We start from the raw sequence: 20,770 nt of genomic DNA, 5'->3' as shown, positions 1-20,770 counted from the left end.
GAGGACCTAACCATCCGACTAATATTTGTATTCTTAAAATTGCTTGTTATTAGAGATCAGATTAGCTATATATTTTTAAATGTTTACAAACTCATAATTAGACATTGTTTTATTAACTAACATCAGACTTCTGGTCAGGAAAACGTGAGGTTAAAATGACATAAGTGATTATATTCCCAACAATTATATACAGTACAAATTGTACGAATCATACCAAAACAGTAAAAAAGCACCTACCTGACAGGATTGCTGGTTAAAGAAACCCTCAGAGATTCTAGGCAATTAAGAAGTTTCTCATCTGAAATACCAGATCGTAATTCATGAACATATTCTTGTGAAGACAGAGTGCATTCATGTTTGCTGTTTTTCAGCCCTCCCTATTTAAAAAAAAAAAAAGATATTATTTTAGACAAACAACAGGTTTTTTTTTGTAACTTTTAAAATACAATAATGCATAGAATATGCAAATATTTTACCGTATAAAAATGTGTACAGAGTGCCAGGCGCTTAAAAACTTTTGGTCATAAAACTCACGTGGTAAAATCATGCTGTATATATCTCAACACTCTCCTCAGCCTCATTTAAAGGAAAATTACACTGATGGTACTCATAACCTGAAGAGAATATGGACTTCAGTAGCATAAAGTATCACTGACAGGGATGCTTAAATTTACAATCCAGGCATTAGGATTAACATTAGCTGGTCCTCCTTAACCCACAGGATGAACATTTAGAAGTCATCTTATTAATTTTCCTAGTTATTTATATTCTATTCTACAGTGAACAAAATTTAATGCAAAACATTATACATAACCCAAATCTACTGAAATATGTCACAATATCACCCTATCTGAAAACCAAGTGAAAATGTTTATTAAAATGCAAAACAATATAGTCTCCAATTAGTATGTTAGTTAACAAATTAGTGTAAAGCATTCACCAATTCCTAACTATTCTTTCCTAACTATGTTAATCCCATGCCGTAGTAATCTTAAAAAGCCATTAAATGCATTTATCTGATAGCAACTAGTTTTTAGCTTAATTTCCAATATTCATGGGGTTATTTCTAGAACTCATTATCTCATCACAGCTCCTTAGCTTCATCACCTTGCCATAACTATGTAAGTAGTTTGGGGAAAAGGCTGGGAGGAAAACATCATCAACACATTCATTGTACTAATAACTCATAGTTTCACATTCCAGATCTACATAATCATAACTGCCCCTTTCCAGTATTACAAATGTATCCGCCTGAATTAAAACCCTAGCTTGAGTCCAATTTTGTAAATTCATATGAATTACACTCAGTTTCTGCTAAGTATCTAAGTTAGAAGAAGGAAAGCAATTGTTTTCAAATTTGATAGAAGTTATATCATTAGAGGACATAGAGTTTAAAAAAAAACCAATATGTTAATAATGAGAAATGGATTCCCTAGGGTTTCATACTATTTGGCTTTTTATTGAGAATGCCTCCTGATATAGAAATTGTCAATCATTCTTAATGTCTGAATTTTTAAAAATTCCATTTAACAGTAAATGTTTAAAGTCTGATAAAGTCTTCTGTACAGGAACTGTGACACTATCACTACTATAGCACTTAAGACATTGGGGCAGAGGTCATTATGTGTGTCTCTTTCTCTTCCAGACTGGGAACTCCATGCCAAGTATCTAACACAGTGATGGGGTTTGGTGAGCCTCCACAAAAATGTGCTGTTATTGAATCTGTCCATAAAAATTACAGAATAAGGAATACAATTTCATACTTTTTGCTCCCATATATTGTGTAATGGCCACAGACTTGATTTTTCTTGCTTTAGTAGGATATACAGTAGATGTTCAGGAAGTCTACTGAATGAATCACCACACAGATGGCACAGTAAGTAAAACCATCATTGTGAAATCATTTCCACATTTCTATAACTTATTTACCCATCTCAAGGCTACAGATCCACAAGGAATAAAAAACATTTATAGTATAAAATTTTGCAGATCTGCTGTCACTTTCACTTTCATATGATCCTCAAACTTATTTTCTTAATTAATGGATGACAAGGCCATACTGACTCCCCTAGAGGCTTATATATAGGGCTTATTCCTGTAGAATGACCTTTGTATTTGCTGTTTTCTCTGCCTGTAAGACTCTTACCTCTGACCTCTCCATTGCTTGTTCTCATCATTTAAGTCTCAGCCCAACAGTCTTATATAAATTTATGACGTTTACCACTTTACTTGTTTACTGTGTCCTCCTCATTAAAAAATAGGTTCCACAAATCAGGAAACTTGCCTATCTTGTTCACTACTGTATCTCCAGATCTTAACACAGTGCCTGGCACACAGTTAAGTACTCAGTATATATTTCTTGAATGAATGATGGATCTATGAATGGTGAATAACCAAAGAGGTGAATGACTGATGAGCTTCAACATGCCAAAGCTTCCAAATTCAGTTTAGTTTCACTTCAGAATATTACAGTCCTGAGACATTCCATTATAATATATTCAGATATTCTTGTATAGAACAGGTAAACTTAGACAGTATATGGTATGCTGGGGATGGCTCAAACTGCCACTGGGTATGAATCATGGCCCTTCACCTACCTTCTAGGTAATCTTTGATCAGTTGACTGAACGGATTTCTATAAACCTGTTTGCTCGTCCGTGACACAGGGGTAATAAACACTGACCCTTCATATTTGTTATGAGGCTTAAGTAAAACAATGCATACCAAGTGCCCAAAACAGGCATTTCATATGTGTTGTCTCATAGACAGAGTAAGATGCTCAGAAAATGTTAGATCCTTTCTTCTACATGGTTGTGCGTGAGATATTCTCTATGGAACAATTGGGCCAGCCTATCACCTTGGGACTCACCCCTCATCCAAGCCTTAGAAACTGGTTTAAATTACATAATTGAGGATACTCTACAGTTATAAGGAATGGAAGCAACAATGTAATGGAGCAAGACAGAAGATATATAACTTTAGAGAACAAATGCCTTTTATCAAGCTTAGGAGGACTTTGGGGTTTTAACATAACCTCATATTTGAAAATTATGAAAACATGATAGCATGGAAAGGCTGGACTGGCCCTAAAAGACCAGCTGTTCTAATGTTCTCATTACATAAATAGAGAATCAAGTTGATTTCCCAAGTTCAGTGAGGTTGCAAGAATAAAACACTAACATTCTGGTCCTTGGGTTACTTCTTTAATTAGTGAGGTTGCAAGAATAAAACACTAACATTCTGGTCCTTGGGTTACTTCTTTTTTTTTTACTGTATGTCACCTTTTCTCAATATTGAGTAAAAAATTAAAGCAACAAGTATTTAATTCTGAAATCTCTATTACAAAATGTCAAAGTATCTTCAGCAAAATCAATATGGTGCAACATAATATTAAAGAAATCACCTAAAAACAAAAGAGTGCAATAGATTAAACTAATTCTCACTGTACTTAAAAGGGCTGTAATACAACAATGGCTTATCATTAACATCCTGTTCTGATACTGAACAAAGGAAACAACTAGATAATGGGTGGATAATAATGGAAATTTTAATTTGCTGCTCTGTATGAGATTAATGAAAATAACCACTGTGTCCATTTGATCTTTAAAAAAAATGCAGACAAAGTTAGCAATTAGCATACATCATGCTATTGCAAAGCTAGGTGAACAAAGAGCTTTCATAATTTGAAACGATTCCTTAATTTGAAAATCATTAGAATGGAGATACTTGCCAGTGTGACTGTGTTTGTACTATTCTAAAACACTACACAAAGAACCAAAAGAAACTTCGGTCAGTTTAATAATCACAACCACCCTACACTGATATGACATGTTAGTATCAAAACCAAACATGCTCGAGATTGGTTCAAGACGGTGGAGTAGAAGGACTGCTCTCACTCCCTCTTGAAAGAGCAACAGAATCACAAATAACTGCTGAACGATCATCGACAGGAAGACACTGGAACTCACCAAAAAAGATACCCCACATCCAAAGACAAAGAAGCCAAAATGAGATGGTAGGAGGGGCGCAATCACAATAAAATCAAAACCCATAACTACTGGTGGGTGACTCACAAACTGGAGAACACTTATACCACAGAAGTCCACCCACTGGAGTGAAGGTTCTGAGGCCGATGTCAGGCTTCCCAACCTGGGGGTCCGGCAATGGGAGGAGGAATTCCTAGAGAATCAGAGGTTGAAGGCTAGCGGGATTTGATTGCAGGACTTCAACATGATTGGGGGAAACAGACTCCACTCTTGGAGGGCACACAAAAAGTAGTGTACGCATCGGAACCCAGAGGAAGGAGCAGTGACCCCATAGCAGACAGAACCAGACTTACCTGCTTGTGTTGGAGGGTCTCCTGCAGAGACAGGGGTTGGCTGTGGCTCACCGTGAGAACAAGGAAACTGGCAGCAGAAATTCTGGAAAGTACTCCTTGGTGTGAGGCCTCCCAGAGTCCGCCATTAGCCCCACAAAAAGAGCCTGGGTAGGCTCCAGTGTTGGGTGACCTCAGGCCAAACAACCAATAGGGAAGGAACCCAGCCCCACGAATCAGCAGAGAAGTGGATTAAAGTTTTACTGAGCTCTGCCCACCAGAGCAACAGCCAGCTCTACCCTCCACCAGTCCCTCCCAACAGTAAACTTGCTCAAGCCTCTTAGACAGGCTCATCCACCAGAGGGCAGACAGCAGAAGCAAGAAAAACTACAATTGTGCAGCCTGTGGAACAAAAACCACATTCACAGAAAGACAGATAAGATGAAATGGCAAAGGGCTACGTACCAGATGAAGAAACAAAATAAAACCCCAGAAAAACAACTAGATGAAATGGAGATAGGCAACCTTCCAGAAAAAGAATTCAGAATGATAGTGAAGATGATCCAGGATGGCAGAAAAAGATTGGAGGCAAAGATAGAGAAGATGCAAGAAATGTTTAACAAAGACCCAGAAGAATTAAAGAACATACAAACAGAGATGAATAATACAATAACTGAAATGAAAAATAAAATAGAAGGAATCAATAGCAGAATAACTGAGGCAGAAGAACAGAGAAGTGACCTGGAAGACAGAATGGTGGAACTCACTGCTGTGGAACAGAATAAAGAAAAAGGAATGAAAAGAAATGAAGACAGCCTAAGAGACCTCTGGGGCAATATTAAACATAATAACATTCACATTATAGAGGTCCCAGAAGGAGGAGAGAGAGAGAAACGACCCGAGAAAATATTTGAAGAGATTATAGTCAAAAAGTTCCCTACCACAGGAAAGGAAAGAGCCACCAGAGTCCAGGAAGCGCAAAGAGTCCCACACAGGATAAACCCAAGGAGAAACACACCAAGATACATAGTAATCAAACTGGCAAAAATTAAAGACAAAGAAAAATTACTGAAAGCAGCAAGGGAAAAACAACAAATAACATACAAGGGAATTCCCATAAGGTTAACAGCTGATTTCTCAGCAGAAACTCTACAAGCCAGAAGGGAGTGGCATGACATATTTAAAGTGATGAAAGGGAAGAACCTATAACCAAGATTACTCTACCTGGCATGGATCTCATCCAGATTCGATGGAGAAATCAAAAGCTTTACAGACAAGAAAAAGCTAAGAGAATTCAGCACCACCGAACCAGCTCTACAACAAATGCTAAAGGAACTTCTCTAAGTGGGAAACACAAAAGAAGAAAAGGACCTAGAAAACCAAACCCAAAACAATTAAGAAAATGGTAACAGAAACTTGCATATCAATCATCACCTTAAAAGTGAATGGATTAAATGCTCCAACCAAAAGACACAGGCTTGCTGAATGGATACAAAAATAAGACCCATATATATGCTGTCTACAAGAGACCCACTTCAGACCTAGGAACAACATATACACTGAAAGTGAGTGGATGGAAAAAGATATTACATGCAAATGTAAATCAAAAGAAAGCTGTAGTAGCAATACTTATATCAGATAAAATAGACTTTAAACTAAAGGATGTTACAAGAGACAAGGAAGGACACTACATAATAATCAAGGGATCAATCCAAGAAGAAGATATAACAATAATAAATACATATCCTCCCAACATAGGAGCACCTCTATACATAAGGCAACTGCTAACAGCTATAAGAGAGGAAAACGACAGTAACACAACAATACTGGGGGACTTTAACACCTCTCTTACACCAATGGACAGATCATCCAAACAGGAAATGAATAAGGAAACACAAGCTATAAATGACACAATAGACCAGAGAGATTTAATTGATATTTATAGGACATTCCATCCAAAAACAGCAGATTACACTTTCTTCACAAGTGCACATGGAACATTCTCCAAGATAGATCACATCTTGGGTCACAAATCAAGCCTCTGTAAATTTAAGATAATTGAAATCATATCAAGCATCTTTTCTGACCACAACGCTATGAGATTAGAAATCAATTACAGGGAAAAAAACATCAAAAACAGAACACATGGAGGCTAAACAATATGTTACTAAATAACCAAGAGATCACTGAATAAATCAAAGAGGAAATTGAAAAATACCTAGAAACAAGTGACAATGAAAACACGACGATCCAAAACCTATGGGACTCAGCAAAAGCAGTTGTAAGAGGGACGTTTATAGCAATACAAGCCTACCTCAGGAAACAAGAAAAATCTCAAATAAACAATCTAACACTACAACTAAAGTAACTAGAGAAAGAAAAAAAAAAAAACCCAAAGTTAGTAGAAGGAAAGAAATCATAAAGATCAGAGCAGAAATAAATGAAATAGAAACAAAGAAAACAATAGCAAAGATCAATAAAACTAAAAGCTGGTTCTCTGAGAAGATAAAAAAAAAATTGCTAAACCATTAGCCAGACTCATCAAGAAAAAGAGGGAGAGGGCTTCCCTGCTGGCACAGTGGTTGAGAGTCCGCCTGCCGATGCAGGGGACACGGGTTCATGCCCCAGTCCGGGAAGATCCCACATGCTGCGGAGAGGCTAGGCCCATGAGCCATGGCCACTGAGCCTGTGCGTCCGGAGCCCATGCTCCACAATGGGAGAGGCCACAACAGTGAGAGGCCCATGTACTGCAAAAAAAAAAAAAAAAAAAAAGGGAGAGGACTCAAATCAACAGAATTCGAAATGAAAAAGGAGAAGTTACATCAGGCACCGCAGAAATACAAAGCATACTAAGAGACTATTACAAGCAACTCTATGCCAATAAAATGGACAACTTGGAAGAAATGGACAAATTCTTAGAAAGGTATAACCTTCCAAGACTGGACCAGGAAGAAATAGAAAATATGAACAAACCCATCACAAGTAATGAAATTAAAGCTGTAATTAAAAATCTTCCAACAAACAAAAGTCCAGGACCAGATGCCTTCACAGGTGAATGCTACCAAACATTTAGAGAAGAGCTAACACTAATCCTTCTCAAACTCTTCCCAAAAATTGCAGAGGAAGGAACACTCCCAAACTCATTCTATGAGGCCACCATCACCCTGATACCAAAACCAGACAAAGATACTACAAAAAAATAAAATTACAGGCCAATATCACTGATGAATATAGATGCAAAAATCCTCAACAAAATACTAGCAAAGAGAATCCAACAACATATTAAAAGGATCATACACCATGATCAAGTGGGATTTATCCCAGGGATGAAAGGATTCTTCAATATATGCAAATCAATCACTGTGATACACCATATTAACAAACTGAAGAAGAAAAACCATATGATCATCTCAATAGAGGCAGAAAAAGCTTTTGACAAAATTCAACACCCATTTATGATAAAAACTCTCCAGAAAGTGGGCATAGAGGGAACCTACCTCAAAATAATAAAGGCCATATATGACAAACCCACAGCAAACATCATTCTCAATGGTGAAAAACTGAAAGCATTTCCTCTAAGATCTGGAACAAGACAAGGATGCTAACTCTCACCACTATTATTCAACATAGTTTTGGAAGTCCTAGCTACAGCAATCAGAGAAGAAAAAGAAATAAAAGGAATACAAATTGGAAAAGAAGAACTAAAACTGTCACTGTTTGCAGAAGACATGATACTATACATAGAGAATCCTAAAGATGCCACCAGAAAACTACTAGAGCTAATCAATGAATTTGGTAAAGTTGTGGGATACAAAATTAATGCACAGAAATCTCTTGCATTCCTATACACTAATGATGAAAAATCTGAAAGAGAAATTAAGAAAACACTTAATTTTACCATTTACCATTTTACCAAATTTTACCAAATTTTACCAAATTTACCAAAACACTTAATTTTACATTTTACCATTTTACCAAATTTTACCAAATTTTACCAAATTTACCATTTACCATTGCAACAAAAAGAATAAAATACCTAGGAATAAGCCTACCTAGGGAGACAAAAGACCTGTATGCAGAAAACTATAAGACACTGATGAAAGAAATTAAAGATGATACAAACAGATGGAGAGATATACCATGTTCTTGGATTGGAAGAAACAATATTGTGAAAATCACTATACTACAAAAAGCAATATACAGATTCAATGCAATCCCTAGCAAATTACCAATGGCATTTTTTACAGAATTAGAAGAAGAAATCTTAAAATTTGAATGTAGACACAAAAGACCCCACATAGCCAAAGCAGTCTTGTGGGAAAAAAATGGAGCATGAGGAATCAGTCTCCCTGACTTCAGACTATAGTACAAAGCTACAGCAATCAAAACAATATGGTACTGGCACAGAAACAGAGATATAGATCAATGGAACAGGATATAAAGCCCAGAGAAAAACCCACGCACCTATGGTCAACTAATCTATGACAAAGGAGGCAAAGATATTCAATGGAGAAAAGACAGTCTCTTCAATAAGTGGTGCTGGAAAAACTGGACAGCTACATGTAAAAGAATGAAATTAGAACACTTCCTAACACCATACACAAAAATAAACTCCAAATGGATTCGAGACCTAAATGTAAGAACAGGCACTATAAAACTCTTAGACGAAAACATAGGAAGAACACACTTTGACGTAAATCACAGCAAGATCTTTTTTGATCCACCTCCTAGAATAATGGAAATAAAAACAAAAATAAACAAATGGGACCTAATGAAACTTAAAGCTTTTGCAAAGCAAAGGATACTACAAACAAGACGAACAGATAACCCTCAGAATGGGAGAAGATATTGGGAAATGAATCAACAGACAAATGATTAATCTCCAAAATATATAAACAGCTCATGAAGCTCAGTGTTAAAAAAAAGAAAACAACCCAATCCAAAAATGAGCAGGAGACCTAAACAGAAATTTCTCCAAAGAAGACATACAGATGGTCAAGAAGCACATGAAAAGCTGCTCAACATCATTCATTATTAGAGAAATGCAAATCAAAACTACAATTAGGTATTACCTCACACCAGTCAGAATGGGCATCATCAGAAAATCTGCAAACAGCAAATGCTGGAGAGGGTGTGGAGAAAAGGGAACCCTCTTACACTGTTGGTGGGAATGTAAATTGATACAACCACTATGGAGAACAGTATGGAGTTTCCTTAAAAATCTAAAAATAGGGCTTCCCTGGTGGCACAGTGGTTGAGAGTCCACCTGCCGATGCAGAGGACACGGGTTCGTGCCCTGTTTGGGGAAGATCCCACATGCCGCGGAGCAGCTGGGCCCATGAGCCATGGCCGCTGAGCCTGTGCATCCAGAGCCTGTGCTCCGCAACGGGAGAGGCCACAGCAATGAGAGACCCACATACCGCAAAAAAAAAAAAAAAAAAAAACTAAAAATAGAATTACCCTATGACCCAGCAATCCCACTACTGGGCATATACCTAGAGAAAACCATAATCCAAAAAGACACATGGACCCCAGTGTTCACTGCAACACTATTTACAATAACTAGGTCATGGAAGCAACCTAAATGCCCATCAACAGACGAATGGATAAGGAAGATGTGGTACATATAGACAATGGAATATTACTCAGCCATAAAAAGGAACGAAATTGGGTCATTTGTAAAGATGCGGATGAATCTAGAGACTGTCATACAGAGTGAATTAAGTCAGAAAGAGAAAAACAAATATCGTATATTAACGCTTATATGTGGAACTTAGAAAAATGGTACAGATGAAGCAGTTTGCAGGGCAGAAATTGAGACACAGATGTAGAGAACAGACGTATGGACACCAAGAAGCGAAAGCGGTGGAGGAGGGTGGTGGTGCTGTGATGAATTGGGAGATTGGGATTGACATATACACACTAATATGTATAGAATGGATAACTAATAAAACCTGCTGTACAAAAAAATAAATAAAATGAAATTCAAAAAAATATACTAGTGTCAATAAAAAATTGTTAGTATCATGAAGGGAAAAGAACAAAGATCTCAAATCAACAACCTACGTTTACAACTAAGGAAATAGAAAAAAATATAGAAAGTTAAACCTACAGCAAGCAGAATAAAGTAAGTAATAAAGATTAGAAAGGAGAGAAGCAAAATGGAAAATAGAATTATCTATTATTTTCATAGAGATTATCAATGAAATTAAAAGTTGGTTCTTAGAAAAGATCAAAATTTACAAACGTTTAGCTAGAATTACTAAGAAAAAAAAAGAGAGAAGACTTAAACAACTGACATCAGAAATGGAAGTGGGGACATAAAGACTGACCTTACATGAGTAAAAAACATTGTAAGAGAATACTGGGAATAACTGCATGCCAACAAATGGGATAACCTAGATGAAATGGAAAACTCCTAGAAACATACAAATTACCAAAACTGGCTTAAGAGGAAATAGAAAATCTCAGCAGACCATCAATAAGTAAAAAGATTACATCAGTAATTTTAAAAAATTCCCAATAAAGAAAAGTCCCGAACAAGATGATTTCAATAGTGAATTCTGGGCTTCCCTGGTGGCACAGTGATTGAGAGTCCGCCTGCCGATGCAGGGGACACAAGTTCATGCCCCAGTCTGGGAAGATCCCACATGCCGTGGAGCGGCTAGGCCCGTGAGCCATGGCCACTGAGCCTGCGCGTCCGGAGCCTGTGCTCCACAACGGGAGAGGCCACAACAGTGAGAGGCCCACATACCACAAAAAAAAAATAGTGAATTCTATGAAACTCTAAGGAAGAATTAATACCAATTCTTCTCAAACTCTTCCAAGAAACAGAAGAGGAGGGAACACTTCCTCACTCATTCAACAGAGCCAGTATTACCTTGATGACAAAGACATCACAGGAAAGGAAACTATAGACCAGTATATAAATATAGATATAAAAACTCTCAACAAAATAGTAGCAAACTGAATTCAACAGCATATTTAATAAGGACTATACACCATGACCAAGTGGGGATTGGCTTTTTCACTCAGCATAGTTCCTTGGAGATTCATCCCAGTTGTCAAATCGATGACTCTTTCCTTTTTATTGCTGAGTAGTATTCTGTGGCATCGACGTACCACTGTTTGTTTAACCATTTATCCATTGAATGACAGTTGTTTCTATTTTTTTAGTTATTATGAACAAAGTTGTTATCAATATTCATGTTCAGTTTTTGTATGTCTTCAAGTCTCTTGGATAAGTGCCCAAGACTGCAATTCCTGAGTCAAAAAAAAAAAAAAAATCACCAAACATGCAATATTCTAAAAAGAATATTTTAAGTTTGCAGTGGAGATACCACTTCTGATTTTAAATTGACTTGGTCTGTGTATGACCTGTCATTCTTTAATGTAAATACAGATTTATTTATAAATTGAGGAAAGGCTTCACAGTTCTAGGCTCTAAAGGTGTCTTGCTGCAGACACTTGGAAAAACTATTGATTGTACACAGGTCTTTTTAACTACAGTGTGCACAAAATAACGATTACTATCAGTGGTATGATCTTCAAATAGGAAGGACAATATTATTGTCATGAAAACAGTAATGCCATTACTGTTATCGACCATGATTTATAAACCCTAATGTAGTCAGGTTTCTTTGGCTACTTTAATCAAGTGAGTGTGTTATTGTTCACTACAGTTTTTTTCTCATCATAAGTCCCATGAATTCCAGTAGAAAAAGGAAACAAAAAACAAGTGCCTGACAGAAGTTGATCTACCTATTTTTTCTAAGAATGATGTATTCGGTGGGTTATACAAAGCTGAATATATTGCTAAACCTTTAGATGGCTTCTCTCCTATTATATAAGAAAAACACCTTGTAAAGGGAAGTTATTAGAGGTAAGTAATTAATTTCCCCAAAATATAAAAGGTACTTTAAAATAAATATATTAATTATAACAATGTTTCAAATAATTTTATATGCAATTTGCACTGAAAATTGATTTTAATTTCATGAAAAATATAGTATAAAGTATATTAATATTAACTCAAGGTCTGTAAGATAAAAACCTATACAGAACAGTAGTATCATGAGATAAATTCATATATTGTCATTTCCCATTGCAGGATACATAGTTTATAATTAAGACCTTTTTCAGGGGCCAAAAGTAATACTCAGAACATATTCTAACATCAAGTGGAATAACATTCATATTACAGAGGTCCCAGAAGGAGAAGAAACAAGGGGCCAGAAAAATTATTTGAGGAAATAATGGCTGAAAACTTCCTGAATCTGTGGAAGGAAACAGATATCCAGGTCCAGGAAGCCCAGAGAATTCCAAATAATATGAATGCAAAGAGAAAATACACTGAGATGCATTATAATTAATGTGGTAAAAGTAAAGGATAAAGAGAGAATCTTAAAAGGAGAAAGAGAAAAGCAATTTATTACATACAAAAGAAACTCCATAATGCTATCAGCAGATTTTTTGCAGAAACTTACAGGCCAAAAGGGAGTGGCAAGATATATTAATAATGCTGAAAGAAAAAAACCGCCAACCAAGAATTCTCTACACAACAAGGTAATCATTCACAATTGAAGGAGAAGTTAAGAGGTTTCCAGATAAGCAAAAGCAAAAGGAATTCATCACCACTAAACCAGCCTTACAAGAAATGTTAAAGGGACTTTGGTAAGCTAAAAAGGAAAGGAACTAATTAATAATAAGAAAACATAAATAGGTAAAAGTCTCACTGGAAAACATGAATAAATAATAAGGGTAGTGGAGCAATCACTTATAAAGCAAGTATGAAAGGTAAAAGACAAAAGAAGTAAAACTATTTGAAAAACCAGTAATTAGTTAAGGGATGTATGAAATAAAAAGATGTAAACTGTGTCAGTAAAAACATAAAATATGAGGGGGGTAAAAATATAAAGTTTTGGAATGTGTTCCAAATTAAGTTACTATTAACTTAAAAGACTCTGTTATACACTTAGGATGTCATATGTGAACCTCACAGTAACCACACACACAAAAATTATAATAAATACAAAAAAGAAAATGGGAAACGAATCTAAACATAACAATCAAACCACAAGGGAAGAGAGAGAGAAGAAAAAAGAGAGAACTACAAAAATTGCCAAAAAACAACTAACAAAATTACAATAATTATATAGCTATCAATAATTACTCTAAATGGAATAAATGCTCTAATCAAAAGACATAGTATAACTGAATAGATTTTTTTAAAAAAGACCTTTCTATATGCTGCCTACAAGAGACTCACATCAAACCTAAAGAAACTCACAGACTGAAAATGAGGGGATGGAAAAAGATATACAATGCAAATGGAAATAAAAAGATAGCTTTGGTAGCAATACTTGTATCAGATAAAATAGAGTTTAAAACAAAGACTGTAACAAAAGTCAAAGAAGGCGTTACATAATAATAAAAGAGTCAATCCAACAAGAAGATATAACATTTATAACATTTATGCACCAGACAAAGAAGCACCTAAATATACAAAGCAAATATTAACAGAGGTAAGGGAAGAAAGAGACAATACAATAAGAGTGCAGGACTTTAATACCCCTACCCTCCTTATATCAATAGATAGATCATCCAGATAGAAAATCAGTAAGGAAGCATTAGCCTTAAACAACACTTTAGACAAGATGAACTTAATATATATACAGAACACTGCATCTAAAAACAGCAGAATACACATTGTTTTCAAGTGCACATGGAACATTCTCCAGTTTAGATCATATGTAAGGTAACAAAACAAGTCTCAATAAATTTAAGAAGACTGAAATCATATCAAGCATCTTTTGCGACCACAAGTGTATAAAATTAGAAATCAATCGCAAGCAAAAAAACTGGAAAAAAAACAAATGCGTGGAGACTAAACAACGTGCTATTAAACAACCAATGGGTCAACGAAGAAATCAAAGAAGAAAGCAAAAAATAACTTGAAACAAATAAAAATGCAAACAGAACATTCCAAAATCTTTCGGACACAGGAAAAGCAGTTCTAAGAGTAAAACTCATAGAAATACAGGCCTATCCCAAGAAACAAACAAACAAATCTAACTTTACATTTAAAGGAGCTAGAAAAATAAGAAGAAAATAAACCCAAAGTTGGTAGAAGGAAGGAAATACTAAAGATCAAAGAGGAAATAAATAAAATAGAAACTAAAATTTTAAATAGATCAATAAAACAAAGAGCTGGTTCTCTGAAAACATAAACAAAACTGATACACCTTTAGTCAGACTCATCAAAAAAAAAAGAGGGGGCCCAAATAAAATCAGAAATGAAAGAGAAGGTACAAGTAACACCACAAAAATACAAAGGATCATAAGATTACTATGAACAATTATATGCCAACAAATTAAACAAAATAAATGGATAAATTCCTAGAAACACACAACCTTCCCAGACTCAGTCATGAAGAAAGAGAAAATCTGAATAGATGGATTACTAGTATAAATGTAATATTACTCAGTTATAAAAAGAATGAACTCTTGCCACTGCCACAAAATGGTTGGTCCTACAGGATATTATGCTAAGTGAAACAAGTCAGACAGAGAAAGAAAAATACTGTATGATTTCACTTGTATGTGGAATCTAAAAAACAAAACAAACAAACATACAAAACAAAATAGAAATAGACTCATGGATACAAAAAGCAAAGTGGTGGTTGTCATGTGGGGGTGGGTAGGAGATGGGCAAAATAGGTGAAGGGGATTAAGAGGTACAATGTAAAAGCATCATCGTTCTTCAGATTATACATACCATTTGTCTCAAAAGAATTTGACTAAGTTTATTTAAGTATAATTAGCTAAAATGTTTTAAGTGTAAGGTTTTCTATGAGAAAACATTTATTGTTTACTTATTGAAGCTTCTATATATTAAATACCAGATTAAGCATTTCACCCCCAAATTACAGAATCTAAAACCATCACAAAATGAATACTTAAATCATTCTTTCAGCACATGTACTATTAGAAATGTCAAGTACACAAGGAAACCCGAAACACTTATTTAAATTCTGTGGCCTTATTGTTATTTCTTTTGTTGTGAAACACATAATTTATGGAGTATGGAAGAAAATACTTCATAATGATACCAAATAATTACTCAGTTAAACACACAATAAATTTTAATTTTTATCATTGACTGAAATAAACGGGTGATATTTTAATAAGTAGAATGTTGATCCCCAAACACTAAACTTCTTTCTTGTAAAACAACAGCCTTATCTGATCTAGACACTCTTAGAGACATTAACAATGAGAAGCTAAACCACCAATAAATGATTTCTTAGAGAAAGCTAATTAAAATATTTAATGATATTCAAAATTAGTCAATCTGTATAATTAGCAATCAGTCTGACATGTTTCTTTTTCATATCAAACACAATAAACATGTGGTCTACTCCATACTTAAAATCTATCCAGGGACTTCCCTGGTGGCGCTGTGGTCAAGAATCCACCTGCCAATGCAGGGGACACGAGTTCGATCCCTGGTCCGGGAAGATCCCACATGCCGCGGAGCAACTAAGCCCGTGTGCCACAACTACTGAGCCCGTGCTCTAGAGCCCACAAGCCACAACTACTGAGCCCGTGTGCCACAACTACTGAAGACCACACACCCTAGAGCCCACGTGCACAACTACTGAGCCCATGCCCCGCAACTACTGAAGCCCACACTCTGCAACAAGAGAAGTCACTGAACTGAGAAGCCCATGCACCGCAACAAAGAGTAGCCCCTGCTCTCCACAACTACAGAAAGCCTGCACACAGCAACGAATACCCAACACAGCCAAAAGAAAAAAATTAAAAATCTATCCATACTTGCCTTTTAAAACTAGTATTTAGCAATTATAATGAACAACGTGCATGTGAGTGAATGGACACCCAGTAAATCTTTAAAACTGTAAAGTGTGTGCCTACTAGCATTTTTTATGAGATCTTATCACCACCCACTGTACTTGATTAAGAGAAAGCTTAAGCATTATGTTTATCTTTTATTTGACAGAGGCCCTAGAGATATATCAGATAATGAAATGTAAACAGATAGAAAGTAACCCAGGGGCTTCTTAACCCTGGGTCCCAATTCAGGGAGTATGCAAACTTGGAAGGGAAAAACTGACATCTTTATTTTCAGTAACTGCTGATTTGAATTTAGCATCTCTTTCAATTAGGAATGTAGGCAACAGACCACAGTGTATAAGCAGCACCTACCACTTGGCCACTGTGACTAACAGAAGTCACAGATATTTTCCTATCACACCACACACCACATTTCTGGTGATATATTAAAATATCAGGGGCTTCCCTGGTGGAGCAGTTGTTAAGAATCCACCTACCAATGCAGGGGACACGGGTTCAAGCCCTGATCCAGGAAGATCCCACATGCCGCGTGGAACAACTAAGCCCGTGCACCGCAACTACTGAGCCTGCGCTCTACAGCCCTTGAGCCACAACTACTAAGCCCGCGTGCCACAACTACTGAAGCCCACGCACCTAGAGCCTGTGCTCCACAACAAGAGAAGCCACTGCAATGAGAAGTCCTCGCACCGCAACGAAGAGTAGCCCCCGCTCACCGCACCTAGAGAAAGCCCATGCACAGCAACAAAGATCCAATGCAGCCAAAAATTAATTTTTTTTAAAGAGTAAAATATCATCATTTCTTAAAAATTTCACTAGTTATACGAGCTGCCACTTTGTCTTGTTATTTAAAAAATTTTGTAAAGGGGCTTCCCTGGTGGCGCAGTGGTTGGGAGTCCGCCTGCCGATGCAGGGGATGCGGGTTCGTGCCCCAGTCCGGGAGGATCCCACATGCCGCGGAGCGGCTGGGCCGCAAAAAAAAAAAAAAAGCTTGTAAAGAAGCCCATTACTGTCTCAATTTTTTAATTAAACTTTCTATTTTGAGATAATTGTAAATATGCACCCAGTTATAAAAGAAATGCAGAGAAACCCTTGTTTTCACCCAGTGGTAATGTCTTACAAAACTATATTACAATATCACAACTGGGATACTGATATTGAGAAAACCCACCTATCCTGAGAGTTCCTTAGTTTTACTTGCACTTATTTGTGTGTGTGTGTGTGTGTGTGTGTGTGTGTGTTTATTTAAGTTCTTTGCAATTTGATCATCTGTAGATTCTTGTATCCAACCACCAAAATCAAGATACAGAACACTCCCACGGCCACAAGGATGCTTCATGTTACCTTTCACAACCACACTCAAATCCCTCCCACAACCCTCCACCCCTGGCAACCACTAATCCATTCTCCATTTCTATAATTTTGTCAATGTCATATAAAGGCAATCATACAATAGTAACCTTTTGACATGGGCTTTTTCACTCAGCATAATGCCCTGGAGATTCATACAAATAATCGCACATATCAATAGTTTGTTCCTGTTTATTGCCGAGTAGTAGCCCATGGGTTGATTCCAGTTTTTGTCAATTATGAACAAAACTGCTATAAACATCTGTCCTCAGGTTTTTGTGCAAACGTAAGTTTCTATTTCTCTGGAATGTGTCATAAGTTTAAAAAATAGTTCGATAAGTATATTTTAATATAATTAGTTTCCTTGTTAATCCTATGTAGCTTGTGCTTTACGTTTAAAAACATGATTCTGAGAAGGTGCCCATAGGTTCACCAGACTGCCAAAGGGGCTCACGGTACAAAACAAGCTAAGAACCCTTACAGGCATCTGTTTTCTCTATTTTGTACTGGAACTATATTCACTCTATCCTCTGCCCTATGAAGGGAGAAAATGTACGCTACCCTTTCAAACAGAGAAAGCTCACCTATGCAAAAGACAACAAGAAAATGGACAGAATTTGACCAATGATAATGTCCAATAGGATAATCAATCTATCTATTTGCATAGCCAGTTTCTTCACGTACCATTTAAAGATAAGAACAATAGGGAAAGCTTCATCAGCATTTGTTATGTTGAGCAAAGACCATAAGGATATTTAAGAATAAGATATTTAGATATTTAAGCTATACAGAAAACAAATTTATGGTTACCAAAGAGGAAGGGGGGAAGGGATAAATTGGAAATTTGGGATTAACAGATACACATTACTATATATAAAATAGATAAACAAGGACCTACTACTGTATAGCACAGGGAACTATATTTGATATCTTATAACATAATGGAAAAGAATCTGAAAAAGGAGATAGATAGATAGACAAATAGAACTGAATCACTTTGCTGTATACCTGAAACACTGTAAATCAACTATACTTCAATTAAAATTTTTTAATTTAAAAAAAGATATTTAAGTATAATGTTTTCCCTCCCTGCTTTACCATTTTTAGACCTAATTCTAAGAGTAACTTTAGACACTGTAACAAAGCTAGTTTAATAATACTTTTGCAGATTATAAATGTTTCCTATAGCCCAGATAGAAACTACATCTTAAGGAGGTAATGAAGCTATAAATCGTAAATGAAATAAAGAAAAATTCCTTCCACAAAACAAAAAATTTCCCTATTATTTTTAGACCCCTAGCCTTGTAAACATTTTACTAAGTGCTATCAGCCAAAATGAACACACTGAACTTTATTCAGTTCCTTGCCTACCTTTATCAATGGTGCATCAATAGTAAAATATCCAAAGCATAGAAAAACAAAGTAAAAGATCTATGACTGATTGACATGTAAATAAATGGATGTGTGTCATCGGCACTGAATGAGATTCATAGCTTTAGACATCAAAAAGGCCTTATATTTCTATAGCACAAACAGCTTTCAGAACTTTTCCTATATACTCTTGCATCTGAATCTAACACCGGGGGAAGATACTGCTAAAACCATTTTTCTTTTCTGCAGCTGTGAAAATTGAGCCATGGGGAAGTCACGACGTGCCTGAGACTGTCTAACTAGCAAATAATTGTCAGAAACCGGCTAGAATCTAAAATAGAGAGTTCCTTTCGGAAGACAGGGCAGAACTATTTTCAAGGGAGTACAATTTGCTTTCGATGTCGGATTATAACAAAAAGAGGAAAGGTGGGCAAAAGTTTCAGAAATATTCCTTCCCCTCAAAAGCTGTGTGAATTTAATCAAGTTATTACTTGTCCTCCTGGGCCTCAGGTTCCTTATCTGCAAAATGGGAATAATATTGTATCTACCCTCAGAGTTGTTATAAGGATGAAATAAGAATCCAGGTAAAATACAATAATGTCTGGTATATAATAAGTACTCAATTAATGTTTGCTGCCATTATATATTATTTTATCATTAATCTAATGAGAAATGTCTTTTAAAATTGCCTAATGAAAGAAATACTGGTAGTATGAAATGAGTAGTTTCTGGTCACCTTGTTCAGGTGATGCTGAGTCGGGCTGCTTATCTTTCTGAAATGCTCAGGAAAGGATTTCTACCTTAGGCAGATAAGGTGATTATTTTCAAACTGTATTCTAAGGGCCCACAGAATTCCTTAAGTTGTTTTCGGGGCTGCTTTGGGGGCTGAAGAGGGGATGCGTACAGAGGAGGGCTCATCGGGGAGTGTCCATATCTTCTCTCCCCCAAGAATAAGGACATTTGCACATTTGCCTGCTTTATATATTCCTATTCCACATGTGATTTCTTATGGATAAACTGCTTTGATGTTAAATAAAGTTTAAACCCACTGAGCTAGATGATCTTGAAGGTCCTGCCCTTTTGAATCTATGACTCAGAATATGCCTCCATTTGTGTACTAAAGCACAAGCTTTTCTTTTTTAAATATAAAATTTTAATTGACTGCCATATTCTCTGCACACACACATGATTAGTCAGGTTTTCAGTTTCTTCACAAAATAATCTATCTCTTTTGCATACGGTGTCTTTTTCATATTAGAATAGTCCCACTCAATCAACATTTATTGAGTTCCCATGAGGTTCCAGGAACTGGGAGTACAGATACAAGCCAAGACATACCCTTGCCATCAAAGAGCTTACACTTTGGGTGAGGGTGAGGGGCAATAAGCAGACTTATTAAACAATGTGATAAGTGCCGTGACAGAAGTAGACATGGGGAGGTACGGGAATTTGAAGGATAGATGGTCTGATTTTATTTGGGGGAAGATGGTCAGGCAAGCTGTAAAAGGTGAGTGCATGTTCACCCAAGGCAGATAAAGTTATTTTAGTAAGAAGTCAGAATAAACACTGAGGCACAATGTTTGCCAACTTGCTAGTAGATCAATAAAACTGGAGCTCAGGGGTAATGTTTCTCAAACTGGGATCCTCAAACATATTCCTAATGGCCTCTGACTTGTATAAGATAACTTAAAATTCTGCAGTTTCATTTCATCAGATAATGTGACAAAACTCTGCATTAACTGGATTATCGGGATAACCATGTTACCCCCAAGTCCTGCCACCTAATCTCAGCATCCACATTTGCATTTAGGATCACACTGTTACTGGGAAGGATGACTTTCATTATCTCAGACTAATCAG

At 36.2% G+C, this 20,770-nt stretch overlaps 1 protein-coding gene across 3 annotated transcripts in view; it reads right to left on the bottom strand.

Moving 5' to 3' along the window:
- Positions 1 to 20,770, bottom strand: part of DIAPH2 (diaphanous related formin 2) — an 893,504-nt gene that overhangs the window by 689,276 nt on the left and 183,458 nt on the right. For all 3 annotated transcript variants that reach the window (XM_049705081.1, XM_033412217.2, XM_049705082.1), the window contains exon 6: positions 238 to 377. In XM_049705081.1, coding sequence (XP_049561038.1) covers positions 238 to 377 — 140 coding nt within the window. The remainder of the gene's footprint in view (positions 1 to 237; positions 378 to 20,770) is intronic.

Source organism: Orcinus orca, chromosome X (genome assembly GCF_937001465.1).
Source record: "Orcinus orca chromosome X, mOrcOrc1.1, whole genome shotgun sequence".
NCBI lineage: Eukaryota > Metazoa > Chordata > Mammalia > Artiodactyla > Delphinidae > Orcinus > Orcinus orca.
Note: the sequence above shows the minus strand (reverse complement) of the source record. Positions and strands in the feature narration are given on the sequence as shown.